General features: G+C 42.9%; 2 protein-coding genes across 5 annotated transcripts in view; one reads left to right on the plus strand and one right to left on the minus strand.

The window, feature by feature from the left end:
- Positions 1–5,060, minus strand: part of Wdr70 (WD repeat domain 70) — a 199,385-nt gene extending 194,325 nt beyond the window's left edge. Inside the window, exons 1-4 of one of the 3 annotated variants that reach the window (XM_050139060.1) lie at positions 4,921–5,060; positions 4,763–4,828; positions 1,237–1,320; positions 2–651 (exon numbers count right to left, since the gene is read on the minus strand). In XM_050139060.1, coding sequence (XP_049995017.1) covers positions 578–651; positions 1,237–1,320; positions 4,763–4,828; positions 4,921–4,945 — 249 coding nt within the window. In that variant the 5' untranslated portion in view covers positions 4,946–5,060 and the 3' untranslated portion in view covers positions 2–577. Of the gene's footprint in view, position 1; positions 652–1,236; positions 1,321–4,762; positions 4,829–4,920 lie in introns of those variants that run through there. The other 2 variants (XM_050139058.1, XM_050139059.1) reach the window with 2 other exon arrangements.
- Positions 5,061–16,290: 11,230 nt separating this feature from the next.
- Nup155 (nucleoporin 155) overlaps positions 16,291–22,496 on the plus strand; it is a 48,925-nt gene continuing 42,719 nt past the window's right edge. For both annotated transcript variants that reach the window (XM_050139053.1, XM_050139054.1), the window contains exons 1-4: positions 16,291–16,561; positions 18,987–19,124; positions 20,183–20,279; positions 22,263–22,333. In XM_050139053.1, the coding sequence (XP_049995010.1) occupies positions 16,402–16,561; positions 18,987–19,124; positions 20,183–20,279; positions 22,263–22,333 (466 nt within the window). In that variant the 5' untranslated portion in view covers positions 16,291–16,401. The remainder of the gene's footprint in view (positions 16,562–18,986; positions 19,125–20,182; positions 20,280–22,262; positions 22,334–22,496) is intronic.

Raw genomic sequence — 22,496 nt, forward strand, 5'->3', positions numbered from 1 at the left:
ATTTATTATGCATCTGTCTGTGAGTATGCCTTCAGGCCAGAAGAGGGCACCAGACCCCATTACAGATGGTTGTGAGCCACCATGTGGTTGCTGGGAATTGAACTCAGGACCTTTGGAAGAGCAGGCAATGCTCTTAACCTCTGAGCCATCTCTCCAGCCCCCTGGTGGCTCATTCTTATAGTCTCAGCATGAGGTAGATACACTGGCAAAAGTCAAGGCCAGCTTGGTCTGCATAAGGAGTTTCAGTCACCCAGGATGACAGAGTGTAACCCTGTTTCAAAACTACAAAAAAAAAAATAATAATAATACAAGAAAATAAACAAGACTCAAGAAATCAACATGACAAGTACTATCACAGCACTGATTTAAATCCAGTTGTTCCCAGACTCCAGACCTTCTTCTAGTGTAAGAGAGATCTGAGTTAGATCCAAAGAAAGCACAGCACCAGCATCCTCTGCAGACACAGAGGTGGTACCTAGAAATGCCAGCCACCCACTATCAAGCCAGGCTGAAATAAGGCTCCAATAAGTATCTCCTACAGCTCATTAAAGCAGGGAGTCAACAGCAGCAGCCACATTCAGTGTATGTCACAATGTTCTACACTGTCTGGGTCAACAAGCAATGGTGACAGCCACCTCTGGCCCAGCCTTCCTGTAAGCAGGAAAGAAAAAAATGAAACGAAAGTCAGACAGAGGCGGGAGGAGAGATAATAAAGAAACTGCTATTCTGTTTCCAATAAATTATAACAACAGTGAATCCTTGTTTGCTCAGAAAACACATTTTGTGCATGAATGTTTAGCCTGCATCTATGTCTGTGAACCACAGGTGCCTACGATCTACAGAGACCATAAGAGCATATCAGATCCCCTGAGACGGGAATCACAGCAGCCATGTAGGTGGGTACTGGGAATTGAACTCAGGTCCTCTGGAAAAGCAGCCAGTCCTCTTAAACACTGATCCATCTCTCCAGCCCCCACAGACCATACTTTTCCAAGATTCTGGTATGTAGACCTTCTTCATCCAAGCAAAATACAAATTTTGTCATGTTTCAGATGGAAAATAAATGCTTTAAATTCTGCTTCAAAGGAGCCAACAGTTACAGTCTAACAATTCTGACTAAAGATGGGTGCTTGTAAGTAAAAACAACGTTTTTTTTTCAGCCTTATCACTGTCAACACAGTTGTATGTTTATGCAATATTTAAGACAGTACAAGGGAAAATATCGGTGCTTCTTACCCAGTGTTTTCCGGCTTCTTTCCACAGCTGTCCTTCGAGTTTGCTCGAACATGGCCTCTAAGTCAAATGTGCGAGCTTTCTTCCCTAGGAGAATAAACATCACTGTGACTGTCTTGCAATGAGCTGACCAAAGGCTCTAAGCATTCTAGGATTTTTTTGGTTTTGTTTGTTTGTTTTGGTTTTTCGAGACAGGGCTTCTCTGTAGCTTTGGAGCCTGTCCTGGAACTAGCTCTTGTAGACCAGGCTGGCCTTGCACTCACAGAAATCTGCCTGCCTCTGCCTCCCGAGTGCTGGGATTAAATATATGTACCACCACTGCCCAGATATAGGCACTCCAGTTTTACTAACTGGTCAATAAGCACTCCGTCTGTCTACCTGACAGCATGTTCCTAAGATAGTGATAAAACAGTAAGGGAGAAAAATACAAGTTTAATAACCTTTATCCAAAATGCTTGGGACCAGAATGTTTCAAGTATCAAGACTTGTTTGTTTGTTGGAATATTTATACAGATATTACTAGTTTAGCATCCCTAATTCAAAACATAAAATACAAAACGTTTTGTTGTCAGTTTTTCTAGAGACATAGTCTTGCTTCATTCCACAGGCTAGCCTTGAACTCACAATCCTGTCTCAGCCTCCCAAATGTTGGGATTATTATAGGTATCCACCGACACCGTAAGCCAAATTCCAAAACTTTTGAGAACTTAATACTCAATACGCACAAATTTTAGATTATTAAATTAGGACTGTGAACCTACTGAACATTAGCCAGCCAGCTTTCTCATTCTCACCTAACTTAGCTAGATGTCTACACCTTGAAACAGCATTAAACTGTCAGGGAAAATGAGAAATACCCATACTTTGATTGTTGGAATCTAAGAAAATACCCTAAAACATGGCAAAGGAACTCGTCAGACATAACCAGAATACAGACTAGACAGAGCCTATCTGACTCCGAGATGCAGTAAAACTGTCTAGTACCACGAAGTCCAGGGTTTGAGCCACAGCAATGCAAACACGTGCCTAAAATCTCAGCACTCAGCACTTGGAGGCAAAGGGATAAGAAGTTCAAGGGCATCCTTACCTGTGCAGCAAGTTCAAGGTGAGTCTGGGATAAATAAGACCCCCTCTCAAACAAATGTATAGAAAAGATTATTTCATTGCTACTTCATAACTGTAATTTTGCTACTGTTGTGAATTGTAATGTAAATATCTGATATGTAGAATATCAGATATTCGATTCCTGTGAAAGGATCGTCCAAGCTCCAAAGGGGTTGCAACCCACAGGTTAAGGTGGCAACATGAGAGTTAAAGATATTCTAATGCGCTAAGAGATAGCCAGAGAGCAAATAGCTCAGTCCTATTACTATGAACTGTACTGTTCATAAAAACAGCTTAAACAGCTTCCTTTCTTAACAGAGCTACCAGATGACAGTAAGTGCATGTTTTAAACTGATTTCAGCCTTGATGTCTACAACAGGGAAATCAATACAGCTCACATGAACAGACAATTTACAGAGCTACCAGAAAATAAATCTGTGGGATTTGGGGGTCAAACCTAGAGCCCTATGCTTACTGGGTAACGGCTCTATATTAGACTAAACCCACAATCCTTTGTGCTGTTTTAAAGTGTTAAATTTATAACAACCTGTTACCAGAGCAGTTAAATATATATACAAATATAACAGCTAACTATTAGTACATTATCTTAAACACAGTAGAAAGTTCTCAAAGAACCAAACAGTAAATACGAGAGGTGAGGCTGTAGAACTGGGTCTCATCACCCTGCTTACGAGAGTACAGACCACATTACCAAAAAATAGTGTTATTCATGAAAACGTTTTCATTAGGAGTTGGGGAGATGACTCAGTCGGAACAGGGCTTGACGCTCAAGCATGAGACCCGGAGTTTGGGCCCTAGAATGGAAGATCCCTGAGGCTCCCTGGCTAGCTAGGCCAGCTGAACTGTGGGCTCCAGGCCCAGTGATACACTGTCACAAAAATGGAAGCAGAGAACAACTGATAAAGATACTAGATGCCAATCTCTGGCTTCTACATGCCTGAACACAAGCCATGCACATTCATTCATACACACATTATGTGCACACATTCCCGAAACATTCCTTTAGCATTACTGATAAAACCCAAAAGATAGATATGGTGTCACATGCCAACACGTGAGAGGCTGAGGCAGGAGAGTCTCACACTTCATGCCACCTAGGAATACAGTCAGGTTCTACCTCAACAAAACAAAAAAAAATAAAATAAAAACTGGGAATTACGTAGGGAAAAACTGTAAGTGATACAGATCTTATTGTGTAGTCTACTCTATAGATAGTAAAATAAACCAAGTTTGGGCTAGCAGTGTAGGTCAGGCGTTTAGCATGCAGGAAGCCCTGTTGATATTACCAAAAATTAAATTCGCGCTTTGGAAGAATATAACACTTGAAAATCTACACAATATTGTCTTAAAGAACAATGTTTAATAAGTATAATATTAGTTTTCAATATGCAACAGGAAAAGTGAAAAATTAAATCTGAAGTCTTGATTTCTTTTTCTTTGTAATGCTCCAAACTTTCTGAAGTTGTTGGGTGGTGATGGTGCACGCCTTTAATCCCAGCACTCGGGAGGCAGAGGCAGGCAGAACTCAGCGAGTTTGAAGCCAGCCTGGTCTACAAAGGAAATTCCAGGATACCCAGGACTGTTACACTGGGGGCGGAGGGGAACTTCTGAAGTTAGAATGAGCCACTAGAGAGATGGCTCGGCAGCTAAGAGCACTCACTCCTCTTGCAGAGGACATCGGTTTGGTTCCCAGCAACCACACCGTAGCTCACAACCATCAGTAACTCTAGTTCCATAGGGTCCAGGACCCTCATCCGGCATCCATGGGCACTGCAGGCATGTGGTGCATAGCTACATCCAGGAAAAATACCCACTCACAAGCATAAACATATATTCAATTAGCTTTTAAAAAATAAGAAGCCAGGATGAAAGGTAAATACTGTAACTACTCTTTAGTGGACGGATTAGTTAGAGTCCTAGAAGACAGAATAGATGGATAAATGAATGAGAACTAGACACATTAGTGGGCCACTTGTTCCCAAATAAAATTACAAAATAATTTCCATTTGAGTTGTGTTATTACTAATGTGTTTAACAAATAACCACGTCTTTTGAAACTTGTTTTTAAAGTCATCTAATAACTTGTCATATCTAGGATTTACAGCAAGATTGAAGTGCGGATTCCGGACGAGAAAGACTAACCAAAAGGAAGAACTCAATAACCACCATAATATTATTTAATGGCCACCAATAAATATCCTTCTCGGACTGGGTCACAACAGTAATCCCTTTCAGCCAAGGTTCCCAAGTGTCAACTGAAGTGACCTCAACAAATTAAATGTGACCGAAGCGATTAGGACTTGGCCCGGCAGAAGGCGCCGGTCCAAAGTGACAGCTCTCCTAACCTTCAGCTCTTGAGCCCTCTGCAAAACCGGGCTGGGCTCTGCCGGGGGCAGTCACTCACCGAACCCTGTGAAGCCCATGGTGACAGCCAGCTGAGGGTCGGGTCCCGCCGCGTCTGCGCCTGTCACTGTACGAGAAAGGGAAGACAAACAGCCGGTCAGCGCGGCGCTCCGGCTCCCCCGCACGGCCCACCAGCCCCGCTGGCCGCGGCGAACTCACCTTCGCTGGGTCCCGAGTGCTCCATGGCTAACCGAGCCTCACAGCCTCCGCTGTAGAACCCGCGCAAGCAGCGCGCCACTGCCGGCAGGACTGACCGGAAGTACCGTCTCTCAGTCCGCGTCACCAAGAGCGGCCGGTCCGGGCGGGAAGTGAGGCTTTCGCACTCTTGCCACCTAGTGGTCCGGAGGGAACGCGCCGCCGAGAGTGCATCCCCGTTCAAACCGTGGTGGTACAAAAACTTGAACTTTTTCTGACTCCTTTGCAGAAGTGACAGTCCTCGCGTATTTCTAAGGAGAAGTCAACAGTATCTTCTTCTTTAGGTGCTGCTTTTCCTCTGTGATGTGCATGACGAAGCTCACACAGTTGCTCACCTTCTCTGTACACTTGAAGGAAGAAACCAGCATATGACTCAAGTTCTGAGAACGAAGCCAGAAAACTGAGTTACAAGAACTTACCCTCAGTCACAGACTCCCACTGACTTGGCAAGCCTTGTTTACTGAGCAAGGGCTCCAAATGTTAACATATCTACTGTGTGTCTGATTTATTTTAGTTTTCTTACAACTTAGTTCCTTACTTATGCTATAAATTAATGGTTTGTCGCTCATTCTATTTTTAAAATCTAAAAGAAATACTTGGTTGAATGAAAAAGAAGTTTGGGTTTTGTTTGTTTGGTTGGTTGGTTGGTTGGGTTTCTCTGTAGCTTTGAAACCTGTCCTGGAACTAGCTCTTGTAGCCCATGTTGGCCTTGAACTCACAGAGATCTGCCTGCCTCTCGAGTACTGGGATTAAAGGCATGCACCACCACTACCCAGCTAAAATCAGAGTCTCACTATGAAACCAATGGCTGACCAGGAAATCAGAGACCCACTGCTTCTTATTCCCAAGTGTTGTTTTTAAAGGTGTGTGTTATCAAGCCAAGTGAAAATATTTAATTTTCACGTGTGTTTATTTGTTGGGGAAGTGACATAAACATGCCATGGTGGGCATTTGGAGATCAGAGAACAACTCACAAAGCCATTCTTCCCCCTCTGGGTTCTGGAGGTGGAACTCAGGTAACAGGTTTAGTAGAAAACATCTTTACCTACAAGCCTTCTTGTCCACTCAAGAATGAAAATACTTTAATAAAGTTACTCATGAGCTCCACAATAAGTGTCCTATCTCTATTTATGTTTTGTTTATCTGTATGTCTTCAATGATAATCATTATCTAATGTTTCCATTGTCCTTGGAATAAAATGCAAGCTTATTAATAAGCAGGAACTGTAAGTCTGTGGCTACTGGGCATAAACAAGGCTCTGTAGTGGATCTCTAGCCTCCAAAATGCAGATTTAAAAAATCTTCAGCATGCCTTAAAACCTTGCCATTCCAACTTCGTCATTTCCAACTTCACCAGACATTTAAAGCAATAAGCAACTTCGGAGCACAGTGCCCTGAAGTCACGGACTCTTCATCCAGCTCCGGACCCTCGATTCCACCTCTCATGCTTTAGTTAACAAATGAAACCTCAGGAACTCTCGCAGCCATCTGTAGAACTTTGTCAACCTTCAACTAAATAAGGCCCACCCACCACATGTTACATCAGTCTTTCTTCATAGTACAATCGCTGGACAGGTAGTCTGATTGCTTCCTCAATGAATTAATAAAAATAAATAGTTCTGAAGGCAAAAGTTACTGTTCCTATGTGCAAGATCTATATAATTTGTAGCAACAAAGTTTGTATCTGTCTCAGAGATTTACAAAACACAAAAGTCACTTAATTTGCCTATGCTAGAATAAGTCATTAGGTCCTGGAGTAAAATTTTACAGATGAAATTGACTATGTCACCATAACCTTAAGCTCCTAAATAGCTATTTCAGTTACTCGGTAGTTACGTAGATGAAATTTTGAGATGTATGATTTATTAAACTTTAAACTGCAGAACCCGAGAGGGAAAAGAAAAATAGACACTAGCTCTTCCATCACCCATCACCATTAACATGCATAAGACATGCTTAAGAGTGCCCATGAGATCAAACCTCTTCTAGAAATAATTCTAAGATATCACTTAAGGGTGACTTCATTATATCTTTTAATAATTGACCAATGAAACAAAAGCAATGGTGTACTAAAAGATAAAATAGGTTACATCAGGATATTAGTTTTTCTGAACACCGTGATTCAGATGGGCAGGGACAGCAAACCATTTAGGTCTCTGCCTACGGGGCAAGAAGGAGCAAAGAGCCAGAGCAGAGAAAGTAATTGATTGATTACAGTAGAGCAGTCACTTTGGATCATTCCAGGGGAAGTTCTTGGAAATTAGTCCGTAATCTCTGGTTGGTTAAAATAATGTATTCCTTGGACTTACAGGATGACTCAGTGGATAAAGGTGCTTGGCACTGAGGCAAGCTACCTGAGTGCAATCCCCACGGTCCATATGGTGAGAGGAGAGAACCAATTCACACAAGTTGTCCTCTGATGGCAATATGCATTATGCCTAAGTATATAATCGAGCATACACGTACAAAGTAATGTAATTTTCTCTTCATTTGAAGGCGAGAAGATGCCATCATAGCTCCCTAGAACCTGAAACACTGAAACTTGTGAACCTCTATGTTGGTGCCAGGAAAGGAGCAAAAGTCCCAGCTCATTCTCTTAACCACTAAGTCAAGCCCCCAATTTTTATTTTTATTTATTTATTTATTTTGGTTTTTCAAGGCAAGGTTTCTCTGTGTATCCCTGACTGTCCTGGAACTCACTCTGTAGACCAAGCTGGCCTCAAACTCAGAGATCCGCCTGCCTCAACCTCCTGAGTGCTGGGATTAAAGGTGTGCGTGACCATGACCAGCTCCAATTTTTTCTTAAAAGAGTAAGCACTCTTTAATATGAGGTTAGTTCCCAACTTTGATTTTGCAAACAGTCATATAGCCTACAGTGATTTCAAACTCTCTGTATAGCTCAAACCTTAAGAGTCATGTCTCTCCTCTCTCTGCCTCCAAAATGTTGGGGATACAGGCCACGATGCTGAGGCTCAGTTCTTCATTTTTAAGATTTTATTTTAGCCTGATGGTGGTGACACATAACTTTAATCTCAGCACTTGGGAAACAGAGGCAGATGGATTTCTGTGTGTTTGAAGCCAGACTGGTCTACGAGAGCTAGTTCCAGGACAGCCAGGGCTGTTACAAAGAGAAATCCTGTCCTGAAAAACCAAAAAAAAAATTTTTTTCTTTTATGGATAAGAACATGTTAGAGTGTGTTGCTCATACATAAATGTGTGCCATACGTGTGTCTGGTACCCTCAGAGGACAGAAATGGTATTGTATCCCCTAGCACTGGAGATGGTTTTAAGACTTTTTTTTAAATTCTATGTGTATGAGTATCTTGCTTGTATCTGTCTCTACGCCACATGCATGCCTGGTGTCTGTGGAGGTCAGAAGAGGACATTAGATCCCCTAGAACTGGAGTTATAGACGGTTATAAGTCACCATGTGGGCACTGGGAGCCAAACTCAGGTCCTGTGGAAGAGCAGTCAGTGCTCCTGACCATTTCTCCAGCCCCAGTCACGTTTCTGATGTGTAGCACAAATAATAAAAACCCAGAGACAGATATTGGGGTTCAACCTGAAGATCAGAATAACAAAACAGCCAACCACTAGAGAGACCCTTTTACCTCTACCAAATCTTCAGATCAAAGGGGTGAGATCCTAGCTCCATGAATCCTCAAACTCCACATTCCAATAAGTTCCCCTTTGATTCTTCTCCCCACCCAGTCATATTGCTCCTGTCTCCATCTCCCTAGTGTTGGGATTGAAAGCATCGGATCCCAAGTGCTGGGATCACCTTTGTGTGAGCTCTGTTTCTCATTTAGACAGATTCAATCTTGTGTAGCCCAGGGAGGCCTTGAACTCACAGAGATCCATCTGCCTCTGTCTTCCAAGTCCTTGACTGGTGTGTGCCACTACTCCCTGGCCTGTATGGCTAACTAGTATGACTGCTTCGCCCTCTGACCTTTAGGCAAGCTTTATTTATTAAAACACAAATAATGTACCACTTTTCTAATGTGTGCATAATGTGAGCATTTAATAGCAAATCTGAATTTTGCTGTGTGTATAGTGCATGCACATGTACTTATGTGTGCAAATGCACATACAAATGAGTGGAGGTCAAAGGTCAATAACAGCATCTCTTTTTTGGGGGGGGGGGGATTTTCGAGACAGGGTTTCTCCGTAGCTTTTTGGTTCCTGTCCTGGAACTAGCTCTTGTAGACCAGGCTGGCCTCGAACTCACAGAGATTCTCCTGCCTCTGCCTCCTGAGTGCTGGGATTAAAGGTGTGCGCCACCACCGCCCGGCTAATAACAGCATCTCTTACAGAACCTAGAGTTCACTAATTCCTCATGACTAGCTGGTCAGCAAACTGCAGTGAGCCCCAGAAGTACTTCTGTCTGGACTCCACTTCCCCAGCATGTGATTGCCCAGCTTCTAATGTAAGACTTTAAGACAGAGAAACCCTGTCTCGAAAACAAACAAACAAACAAACAAACAAACAAACAAAAAGACTTTAAGACAATCCTGAAGCCATTTTTGACAATTCTAAATCCTCTCAGCCTCTGTGCCATAGTGCTTCCCCTCCTCCCCTGGGAACCAAGGACCTAACAGCTACCCTCGCAAGTACTCAGTTCCTGAACAATTACCCATATACGTATGCTCATCTGATCTGGCAACAGCTCTCCAGTCAATTATTGGTAATAGCCCTTTCAAATAAGCCAATCAGAATAGTCAAAGAACAACCCCCCCTTGCTTCTGTGGCCCCTTTAAAAGTAGACTGTACCCGCTATTCGAGGTCCCTCGGCTTCCCGAATGCTGGGGGACCCTGTCATGACAGAATTAATAAAATCCTCATGCTTTTGCATCGGCTGTAGTGTGTGAGATGGTCTCTGGGGGCGACTCCTTCTCGGTGTTTGGAAGCCAGAGTCCAACACTTACAGGTCCTGGAGATCTCCTCTTGGGTCCTCATGCTTGATGGCAAGCATTTTACCAACTGAGTCATCTCAGCTGGCTCCTGAACTGGGTTTTGACCTGCTAATGTAAGAACTCAGGGCTATGGAGTTGTTTTGGTCTATGGTCTTCCGAGTAATCATTTCAACAGGAGTTAGAGCAGAAGCCAAGGCACAGACGAAGTATTGCTGTAGTGGCTGCCTTTACTTCTGTCACATGCCTCCCACAAAGGGGTCGCTTCCTCTTCAAAATGTCTTTAACAAAATGTTATTAACCAGGTCTTGCCCCTGAGTGTGCCTTTCTAAGACTTAGACTATGCTGTGCACCATGAGGAAGGAGAGAGACAACACTTGTGGGTTCCAAAGTCTTTGATAACTCACTTTGTAAGTGGAGTCGCTGATCCAGGGCTGCAGGACAAGGACTTGGGAGCCTTGCTTCTCCCGACGACCCCAAACAGGGCCAGAAGTGGGGGTTATAAGCACAAAAATCACAAACAGTTGTTGCCAAGTTACATTTAAAAGTTTCTCCAATCAGGAATCAAAGATCAGGGATTCTCCTCGTGTGCTCCATCTTTGTCAACAGATACAGAATGAAAGCTTTTTAGTCCAACCAAGCAGATTCATTTCTTTTGTCTCTCCATAGGACAACCATAATATTTTAGAGAACTAAGGGGCACAACAGACTGTTTATGTTGTGTAAGGAGGAGGTTGGTCAGCCATTGGAAAGTTCTCAGCTATCCTAGGGCTTGGGAACCTAAACTTTATTTCACCCTGAAGGTAAAATCGAGTCTGAAGTTTGGCTCAAGTCCTTAAACTGTCAGAGATTTGCTGAATATGGCATTCAAGATATTTAAACTTAGATGACAGACAGAGCTTCTCCGATCCTAGCAATGACTTAAGGGCTGTGAGAAACTTCTGATTTAGCCTGCGTGAAAAGAACACTCTATCTAACTAGTAGAAAATATACTGCTGACGACATCAAGATAGAAAGTGAGACTTCTTCTGAGCAGCAAGTCTGTGTTGGAGAGGAGGCTGCTCACTCAAGGACAGGAATGGTCTTGGGGTTAGACACTGACTGACCATCTGTGCTGTGCTTTGTTCTGTTTTTTTTTTGTTTGTTTGTTTGTTTGTTTTTTTGAGACAGGGTTTCTCTGTAGCTTTGGTGCCTGTCCCGGAACTAGCTCTTGTAGACCAGGCTGGCCTCAAACTCCCAGAGATCCTCCTGCCTCTGCCTCCCGAGTGCTGGAATTAAAGGCGTACGCCACCACCCCCAGCTGTTCTGCTTTTTTATATAAGCAAGTTCTGAAATAAACTCTGGACTGCTTGGTTGTTTTGGCATGACCAGACAAACCTCCCAATTCTATTCTGTTTTCTGCCTCAATTCTTTCATCTGACTTTCCTTTGGCCTTGAGGATCCCAGGAACCCAAGCTGACTTTGTAGGAGCAGGCTTCTACAGACTCTGTGACAATGAGGGCAGAGGTCAGGAGAGCAGTCTTGGCTGCCAGGCCCAGTGGGTGAGTCTTTCTTGTGGAGGAGGAATACGAGGAAACTGGCCTCACCTGGTCTAGGCAAAGTGGGACATCAACTCTCTAGTGTCCTGCTTGTCCACAGTTTGGGCAGAGCCTTGACAGAAGGTGGGTCATCAGGGCAGTCTTGCCTAGTGGTCAGTTGGTTAGAATTACCATAGTCCAGGTAGAGTTGACTGTTGCTGTGTCCACTGCCTTCTTTGAGATCTTGGGATTCATTGATAGGATCTGAGAATCTAAATGCTATATTCAGCAAATCTCTGACAGTTTGAGGACTTGAGCCAAACAATAGTCAAAACTCTTGTTTGCTTTTAGTTATTTGTTTCAAGCCATTCCTTGAACACATATAAAGGGCTAGATAAATTTTTCCTGTATTTGAATACATTAGTTTTTTGCATGACTTTGTAAGTAAAGTTCTAAACATCTCAAGGCTTAATCATCATTTAACAGTTTATAAGAAAAATATTAACTTCTGAATTAAAACTCCTTTTAGTATCAGGATAAGACTTTTAACTCATAAATACAGTCTACAAACAGACTGGGAATTTTCCTGATCTTCACATAGTGTACTATTATAGAAACATAACAGTTTCCTGTATGACTCAGTTTACCAAAATAGCTATAGATTAACAATGCTAACAAAAACAAAGATGTTAGACATATATGTAAATGTTTGACATGCAGGTGACCCTAGGCTACCCCTATAAAAAGGTCTTTTGACCTCCAGAGTCTTGAGATTGGAAAAACTGTTCCAAGTTGTTTGCCAGACTGCTTAAGGGACTGTCTTATTACATCATAATTTGGAAATAGCCCAGTTTTTGGTGCTTAGCAGTTGTGTCCCTAACTTCAGTTGGGCAGTGACTACATTGGGTGTTTGGGATTCCAGTACAGTATTGAGTCTTTCTCAGGATGAGCCTTTAAACATAAAAACCATGTTTTCAGAGTGACATATTTCAGTTAACAAAAAGTTAATCAGAAGCAGAACTAAAGGGGTTAAAAAAGCAAGATTAGCACGCTTGAATACTCTCCTGTGATCTAAAAAATGAAAGTAAATTAACATGCAAAGACAAAACTGATTGTTTATAAATCAATAATTTTTATTTTTGGTACATTAGATCTTTATCTTGCTTTGTTTTCTGTAATTTTAGTTATCCATGGGTCAACCGCTGTTCAAAAGTATTAGAAAACATCAGAAACAAAACAACTTGGGACTGGAGAGAGGGATAGGCAGTTAAAAGCACTGACTACTCTTTTCTAGTGGACCTGAGTTCAATTCCCAGCACACACAGGGCAGTTCACAACCATCTCCAGTTCCGGAGATCTGATGACCTTTTCTGAACTTTCAGGGACTGCATGCATGTGGTGCATGTTATGCCCAGATATCAGGTCCCCCAAAACCACCATGGAGTCTGAACTCATATATAAAAACAAAGACCCTTTATTCAGACTTGGGCTTGGCCCCTCCATGTGTCCGATGCATTGATGCAATTGGAGAACGCTGAGTCCAGGTGGGGTAGATTTTTATCATAGTAGAGGTTGGGGGTAGGGGATTTCCAGGGTTCAAGACTCTGACTGGCTGACATTTGTCTAAGGGTATCTTGGTAAAAGAGGGTTTGTGCGTGCTGGGCTAAGGCATCTGGCAATCCTGTCTACAACAGTTGGAACATTAGATATTTTCCCCTTGGATGCCGATCGGCCTGTTCCTGGGTGGTACCTTGGTGGTCTCAGTTTGTGGACATTTCTGGAATCACTCTAAGGTATTTCCTTAGGGTAAACTGCAACTTAGGCCTACTCTTTGACTGGCTTCTATTGAGCCTGTCATGGCAACAGTATAGTCAAGCTGCCCTGGACCCTAAAGTGCACAGACATGCACTCAGGCACACAGATATACATAAAATATTATTTTAAAGAAACCAATTAGAAGTTCTGAATGAATACTGTTCTGAGCCACGATGAGATGCCACACCAAACTGCTCTGTCCTGTATAGGTATGAATCAACCTTTTGTCTAGGGTCTGCACACAGTACTGCCTGCCATTAAGGTGTCACAGTACTTCTGCCCAAGAAACGCTTATTTTACCTACTGCCTCCCAAGTGTAAATCATCGCAGGATATTGTTTTGATAGTTCTACCTTATTATTGTTGTTAATCTCTTACTATGCCTATTTTACAGTTTCTCATGGCTTCGAATGTATGAGAAAGACAAAGTTTCTCCTAGGTGGGGTTCTACAATGGTTTCACTGAGAGCATGGAACTATCTCCTTTAGAGAAGGCAGAAGGGCTTTGCTATGAGGTCAAAATACAAGTAGGTTAGTCATGTCATGAAAATGTTAATATTCAGAAATTTCAACGGGTGGTGGTAGCATATACCTTTAATCCCTGGGAGGCAGGGTAAGGTGGATCTCTGTGAGTTCAAGGCTAAAGAGGTCTACAAATTGATTTCCAGAATAGTCAGGGCTACACAGAGAAACCCTGTCTCAAAAAATAACAACAAAAAAAGAAATGAAGTCATCTTTATTTTAGGAGATAAAAATCAACTCAATTGGCAAAACACAGAATAGCACAGGCATTAACTTGCCAAAATATGAAGAACTAAAAAAGCTTCCTTAACTGAGAAGAAATAAGGAACATGTTTTCTAGACTTTCCCCAGAGACACTAATGGAGTAAGATGGATATACTCTAAGGGATGGCAAGCTGTGTACATGAATAGAAAAGCCTGCTTTAATTAATTGCTTGCTTTAATTAATTTGGTCATTATGGTTAGGGTTGGTGGACTTCCTCCTCCCGTCTTTGGGATTAATAACATTTGCCTGTAACTCCGGAACCAGGGTGTCCGATACCCTCTTCTGGCCTCCATGGCCATATGCACACATAACATACATTCAGACATACACATACACAAAATAAAACTTTTCTTCAATTAAACATAGGACTCAAAGCATCTCTCCTTCAGCAGACTTATTTCTTCAGAACATATACAATTGACAGGAATTAGCAGAGAGCTTTAGGACAGCAGTATTGAGAAAACAAGCTGGGTGGTGGTGGCACCTTTAATCCCAGCACTCTGGACGCAGAGGCGGGCGGATCTCTGTGAGCTCAAGGCCAGCCTGGTCTATAAGTGAGTTCCAGAACAGCTAGGTGGTTACACAGAGAAACCCTGTCTCAAACACACCCACCCACACACACACCCACACACACAGAAAAGAAAAAAAAAAAAACCTTTTGTGAGGTCCTAGAAGTTTAAAAGATTTGGACTGAGTATGTTAGATGGTACCTGTAATCATAGTTATTCTGGTCCTTAAGGCAGGGGGATTGAAGTTTGAATCCTGTCTGGGTTCCATTGTGAGTTCAAGACATAGTGAAATCCAGGCTCTTAAAAAAAAAAAAAAAAAAAAAAGAAAAAAAGAAAGCCAGTTGGTGGCACATGTCTTCAATCCCAGTGCTCAGAAGGCAGAGCAGGTGGATCTCTGTGAGATGGAGGCCAGCCTGGCATACAGAGTGAGTCCAGGACAGCCAGGGCTACACAGAGAAACTGTGGGGGTAGGGCAGCAACACCCTGGCTGCTTTGGGCAGGTGGGTGGTTTCCTTATCTAGTGAAGTTCGCTTCTGTTGGGTAACGCCTTTTTCTTCCCTCTCATTGCTCTTCTGAAATGTATATTTATTCCCCACTAAACAATCTACAACGAAAGCCTATCATTATAGTAATTTTCATTTTCTTTTTGTTTCTGAGATGGGTCTCCACTACACAGCCCAGGCTGGCTCCCAATTACAAGTGTGTGCCTCTAAGCCTGGACTTCATGATGCAGTCACTTTATTTTTGCATTAACTATCTCAAAGGGAAAAAGTTTATTAGTTTAATATTTCCAACAGAAGGCAGGATGCCCGACACAGAAGACGTTGTTTCCTAGAACTATATGGCCTACTGAGTGCCTACATTAATCCCCGAAGTCTAAACTTAGAATAAACCCGTGAATCATATGAGTGCTCCCACAATGCAATACGGGAAAAAGCAGTGAAGCAAAAGTCTCAAGTTTCATAGGCTTATATAAACTTGTGAGTAGCCGAGGATGATCTTCAACACCTGCTTCTACTTCCCAAGCTCTGGAACTATAGGCACGACCTACTCAATCCGTCTCTCTCCTTCCGTCCCTCTCTTCCCTCCCTCTAGCTTGAGATAGGATTACACTCTGTAGCCCACACTAGCCTGACAATCCTCCTGCCTCAGCTTCCTAATACTGTATTAAAGGCATGAGACACCACACCTCCTTGACTTCCAATACACGTACACACACACACACACACACACACACACACACACACATTCCCACAAAGACTGGCTACAGAGCCAAGGACAGAGGTACACACGTAGGGAAATCTAAAGATTTTGAATTTACCCCACTGTTTGGAATGCTGTAAAATTCTGGCACACACACACACACACACACACACACACACACATATAATTTCTCGAACCAGGGACCAATTACCAACTACCGTTAGAAGTCATCAGGGCACTATGACAACGGGTGCGTGCACTCCTAAAAAGCCGCAGTCGCCGCATTCCGACTCGCGTGCGGGAAGAGCCAAGGTTCGGCTCGCGCGCGGGGTCACCCCGCAGAGCCCACGGCAAGAGCCCCCCTCGCCTGCTCCGGCACCCGGAGTTCCACCTCTCTTTCCCTTCCTACCCCGTCCCTCTCCTCTCTCCTTCCCCTCCTCCCCTCCCCTGGCAATCTATCGACTAAATTCCAGCCTCCTCCCTCAGCCAGAGCCCACGTCCAACCCCCTCAACTGCTTCCTCTTCACGTCCCTGAAACGGCGTCTCCCTGGACCCAGGAGGACGAGCCGGAAGTGCGTCATGATCCGGCGCCGAGGTTTTCGTTTGGCGCGCGCGTCCCAGGGAGCGGTTCTGAAGTCTCTTGGTTTTTTTCTCGGCTCGCCTCGAGTTTGCAGTATTTTTGTAACGTGGTGTCCGCGGTGGTCGACATGCCGTCGTCTGTGCTGGGCTCGGTGATGGTGGCCTCTACGTCGTCGGCCGCCTCCCTGCAGGAAGCTTTGGAAAATGCGGGGAGGCTTATCGACCGACAGTTGCAAGAAGACCGCATGTACCCAGACCTCTCTGAGCTGCTCATGGTGTCCGCCCCAAGTGAGTGAGCCGGTCCAGTGGTGTCCTGTTTCTCCGCCTAAAAAAATTCATTCTGATTCTCTGTCTCTGTCCTTATCTGCACGTTGGTGCCTACGAGCACATTCAGAGATTAGGGCTTGTTTTTCTAAATGTTTGAAGAAGAGCAAACCCCTTTGAATTTTTTTTTAAACTATTATGAATATAGTATTGTGCCTGCATGTTTGTCTGCAGGCCAGAAGAGGGCACCAGATCGTATTACGGATAGGTGTGAGCTATCATGTGGTTGCTGGGACTTGAACTCAGGACCTTTAGAAGAGCAGCCAGTGCTCTTAACCACTGAGCCATCTCTCCAGCCCCCCTTTGAATTTTTTTTCTTGTCTACACTTGTTCGTTGTAGATACTTAAAGAGGTAAGAGCAAGCTCATTGAATTCAAATGAGAAGAATCTTGTGATCCAGTTTCCATTTTTGTACATTTCTTGTGTCAGCGGTGCGCCAATCAGAAAAACAAAGGAGATAATTTGGAAATCTCTAATGTTGTCTCAGAGGCATATCTTATGTGTGCAGTTAGCAAATACAGTGCCGGAACGAACCAATAAAGAAACAGAGGAGTCAGAATGCCGACTGACAGAGAGAGGAGAACAAAGTTTATCTGTCAACCATCGAGATAACTGGAAAGTATTTACCTTAATTAAAAAATTATAGCCAGCTAAAGGTTTGTGGAATTGCATTAGTTGCTACAAAGTGGCCCTTGGTACAGGAAAGTTGGAGAAAAGCAGAGAAAGGTTAAGGTCCAGTTGAGACTTGTGAGCAAAAACGGAGGCGAACTGGATAATCGATGTAAAGTAACCAATACATTTCTAACGGTTTGTAGAAATTCTTTGTGAGATTTTTAAGTCAGAAATACCAGAAGCAAAGGTAGCCATCGTACTTGACAACTACTAACACACGGGCTTGCCTTATAGAGTGTTTGTCCTGTTAGCCAATCATCTTAATTTGTCCTTCCCCCTTAAGTTTGAAAACAAGATATAGAGTCATGCTTTGTGATACTCGTAAAATACTTTGCATATCCTTCCTCCTCGCACTAATGCCTTTCCAAACTTCTAGCATTTGTTTTTTCTCTGCCTAACAGACTCTTCCCAGAGTCTTTCTGTATAGCCCGGGCTCTCCTGGAACTCATTCTGTAGACGATACTGACCTCGAACACAGAGATTGGCCTGGCTTAGATTAAAGGCATGTGCCACCATCACCTAGCTCTTCCCAGACTCTTCATGAAAGTCTCTAGTTTAAACCAGGCATGGTGGTCTTTTGTTTGTTTGTTTTTTGAGATAGAGTTTCTCTGTGTTGCTTTGGAGCCTATCCTGGAACTAGCTCTTGTAGACCAGGCTGGCCTCGAACTGACAGAGATCTGCCTGCCTCTGCCTCCTGAGTGCTGGGATTAAAGGCATGTACCACCACCGCCCAGCGGCACAATGATCTTTAATCTCAGCACATAGAAGGCAGAGGCAGGAAGATCTCTTTGAGTTTGAGGTCAATCTGGGCTACATAGTGAGTTCCAGACTGGCCAGAACTATACATTGAGAGCCTGTCTCCACAAAAAGAAAGTCTTTAGTTTCTTTGAAAGTTTTCTTGACCATTCACATTCTCATCCTCACTGAATTTATTCATCTTTTTTGCATTGCTACTTCGTTTCATAGGTACATTGTTGTATTAAAATTGTATTTTAGGCTGGGTGGTGGTGGCACATGCCTTTAAAGCCAGCACTGGGGAGGCAGAGACAGGCAGATCTCTGGGCTACAGCCTGGGCTACACTAGTTCCAGGACAGGCTCCAAAGCTACAGAGAAACCCTGTCTCAAAAAAAAAAAAAAATTCTTTATTGAGAGTAGTCTGTGGTTGCCACCAATCATATATAGCATTTTTGGTACTATTTGTGTGTGACAGGTCGGTCTGGAGGAGAAATCCAAAGAAAGGAGAATGGATTGTTTGATTTGGACGTTGTTTTGATTTTTTAGGACAAAATCTAATATAACTTAGTCTGGTTTTTAACTGTAGTCAAGGGTAACTTTGAATTCCTGATCCTCTTGCTGTCACCTCTAGAGTGCTAGGAATACAGGCGTATGCCACCATGTCCTGTTTTTGCTGAGCTAGGAATCACAGCCAGGTATTCACGTATGCTAGGCAAGAACTGTGCTAACTCAACTACATCCCCAAGCTTGATAACTTTTGCTCGTGATTGAAGCCAATAACTGTCCCATCCTGGGACAATGAGATTTCTCAAGTCTACTCTGTAACAGGTCAGAACTCCTTAATTTTGAGACATCATAGGCTCTGGGGTGGGGTGGGGTAGGGTGGGGTGGAGTAGAGGTGGCATGAATTGCTTATCTTATTCTAGTTGGTGTGTGGTACTTTACTGTTGTCTATAAATGCTTCCTTTTCTTTTTTTGTAGACAATCCTACTGTTTCCGGAATGTCGGATATGGATTACCCTCTACAGGGACCAGGTTTGCTGTCAGTACCCAGCCTTCCGGAGATCAGCACTATCCGAAGAGTCCCCCTCCCACCTGAGCTGGTTGAACAGTTTGGACGTATCCTATTGTTTTTAATTTATCTATTTTATAAATATTAGATTAGTGTTTTCATTACTATAATTCCTGTTCTATGCTTACATAATGTCTACAAGTTATTTAAGTGTTTTCAGAGCCATGGATAAAGCTCAGTGCTAGAGCATTTGTCTGGCAGGGCTGAGGCCCAGCTGCTCAATCCTCGTTACCTACCTCACCCCAAATTTTAGTCTTCAGTGCTGACATATATCTGTATTGCCAGTACTCTTGAGGTTGAGGCAGGAGGATTATGGTACTCTTGCAGCCAGCTTGGAGTATATTATAGACCTTATAATATACTGGGTAGTTTGCTTCCTATTTTAGAGTAGATAAGCATGGGTCAGGCATGGCAGCTCACACCTTTAATCCCAGCACTTGTGAGATCGAGGTAGGCTGATTTTTATGAGGTTACGGCCAGCCTGGTCTACATTAGTGAGTTCCAGGACACGCAGACAGAGCTTAATCGTGCGACCCAGTCTTGGAAGGAAGGGACAGAGCAGATAAGCATAATAATACATACCTGTAACCCCAGCAGTTGTGAGGATAAGGCAAGAGGATTGCAGCTCCCAGGCCAGCTTGAGCTAACAGTGAGACTCTCTCAAGAAAGAAGGAAAAAGTCTTACCGGCTGGAACTAATTCAGCAGTAAAGATCACTCTCTGCTCTTGCAGAGGACCCAGATTAGATTCCCAGCACCCACTTGATGGCTTACAACTGTAACTCCAGTCCCTCGGGCTCCAAGGCCCTCTTCGGGCCTCCATGGCCACCAGGCACACACACACATGGTACACAAACATTAGCATAAAACACATACACACACAATAAATAAAATTATATAAAGAAAAAAAGGGGGAGAGGAAAGGAAAGGGAGAAGAAAGAAAGGAACGTGACAGGAGCCTCATGGGTGCCAGGCAAGTGCTGAGTCATCGGGTGATACATCTAACCAAGAGATCGTCTTTTAATCATATGTTTTAAGTCAAAAGCTATTGAGGAAATAGTGTGAAAAATAATTGAACTCTTTGCACCTTACATCATGCTTCCTCAGATATGCAGTGTAACTGCATGATGGGGGTTTTCCCTGCTATCAGCAGAGCGTGGCTGACAATTGACAGTGACATATTCATGTGGAACTATGAAGATGGGTATGTATGGAAGGCTGGGTTGGAATCCTCTTAACTTTTATTGCTTGTTACAGCTCATGGTCTACTCATGAGAAACTGTCTGGTTTTACCTTTTGTTTATCTTGTCTGGGTGAGTGTTTCCCAATGTGCATACTAGTCATGGGGGGGGGGCATTGAGATGTGGATTGGGGGGCTAGGAAGATGGTTCATGACTAAAGTACTTGCTATGCAAGCAAGCAAGTCAGAGCTCAGCTCCTTACGACTCACATAAAAGCCATGGAAGCCCAGCCCTTGAAGGGCAGAGGCAGGCAAATGCTGAGGTCTTTCTGGCCAACTGGTCTACCTGGAGACAGTGAATTCCAGGTTCAGGGAGAACAATTGTCTGAAAGAGTAAGGTAGAGAATGAAAAAAGACAGCCAACATTGACTAACCTCTGGCTTCTTCTATACGTGCATGCACACAAACACCTCTGCACACATACACACAATGTGATTTTATTTGTAAGAATTTCTTGAACTGTGCTCTTGGTACTATTCAGTCTACTCATGGCAAGCACTCTATCATGGAGCTACATTCCCCAACCAAGATTCTGCTCTTATTCTTTGTTGTTATTTGTTAGTTGGTTTGCTTGTTTGAGTCCTGGGGATTAAACCTAGTGTCTCATGAATTCTCTCATTGAGTTATATCCACCTTTCAAAGGACTTCCCGAGAAGCAAGGCATATATTCCAAGTTTGTAGTCTGCAGAAAAGATTATATGTTGGTATTTTTGAGCCATTATTTGGCATTTTTATTTTTTTGATTATATTTTATTTCTTTTGTGTGTATGTGTGTGGGCCTGGGTTTAGGGGTGTGGGTGTGTGTATCACAGTGCATAAGTGGCAGTCTGAAGACAGCCTGCATGAGTTAGTTCTTTTTCCACCATGTGGGCCCTGTGGCGGTCCCTTATTGGGCATTTTACAAAGACTCCCTTTCCTTGCATTTCTATGGACTATGAAGCTGATAATTATTGAAATGATATTTTGGTTGTTTTATGGTTTTTGACTTTGTGAATTAAATATATCGAATATTTAAAATCCAAAGTCAGTGTTTCTTAACTAGAGTAGTATATGATCAGTTAGCTCTCTTAGCCTTTAGAGGTGAGTTTTGTGTTATTTCAGTTACTCAGTTACCTATGGGAGTCATCCATCGAGATAGGAAGTGTCATAGAAGGTCCGCGTAGTTAAGCTGTTACTCTTGCTTCGAATAACTAATACTCCTTTTACTTAGAAACATGCATATGCACATGAACACATATGCAAAATACTTAATTGCATCAATTATACCATATGACAACTTATATACTACAGAAAGATACTTCCAGTTAAAACTGTATTTAACTAGATGTGTCCATGGGCGTGTTAGTCATTATAGCAATGGTCTGTGATTGTGATTGCTCTAAAATGCTGACGTTAGTGACATTTTTACTTTTCTAGTCAAATCTTACACTCATTATTTAACAAATACTATTATCTTGAGACATGGATATTCCTCCTCATTGATTAGGGTTCGGTGAGTAGACTGACTTTTTTCCAGGTATAGAGTTAAGCTGAACTTGGATTTGTTTGTTGCTGTAGTTACCCCGGTAGCATGGATTTCTGAATTCCTTTATAATTTCCCTACTTTAGGGTGCAGATTAGGCACTGGGGAATTTTTCCCATTCTACTCGTATCATTAAGTTTTATGAGTGCCTTCCCAGAGAGTCCTCTCCACACACCTGCCCCTGTTGCAGCTGGAGATTGGTGTTAACTTGAGAGTCATTGCTTGCAGCCCAGCTGGACAGATATTTAGAATGTTTCTCTATCTTATCCTTAGAAAGGTCTTGTGCCTGGGTCTTAATTCTTCACTAGTTTTGTTTGCTGTTTTAGGTTTTTACTCTGATATCTAAACTAATAAAGTACATTGTAAATAAGATTTTAAGTATGTATATATTATATATATAAACATGTTTTCTTTACTTTGAGCAGAGGTGACCTTGCCTATTTTGATGGACTCAGTGAAACAATTCTTGCTGTGGGACTTGTGAAACCAAAAGCTGGTAAGAAATTGTTGAAATAGGAGCGGCGGCAGGGCTGCGTCCCTGGCACCCGGCCGCCCGCATGGCTAGGTTATGCCCAGAAATAATTACATGGAAACTATATTCTTTCAAACACTGCCTGGCCCGGCTAGTTCCAGTTTCCTATTGGCTAGCTCTTACATAT

The sequence above is a fragment of the Alexandromys fortis genome, unplaced genomic scaffold (assembly GCF_014885135.2).
Source record: "Alexandromys fortis isolate MF-2015 unplaced genomic scaffold, M_Fortis_MF-2015_v1.1 scaffold_37, whole genome shotgun sequence".
In the NCBI taxonomy this organism is placed as follows: domain Eukaryota; kingdom Metazoa; phylum Chordata; class Mammalia; order Rodentia; family Cricetidae; genus Alexandromys; species Alexandromys fortis.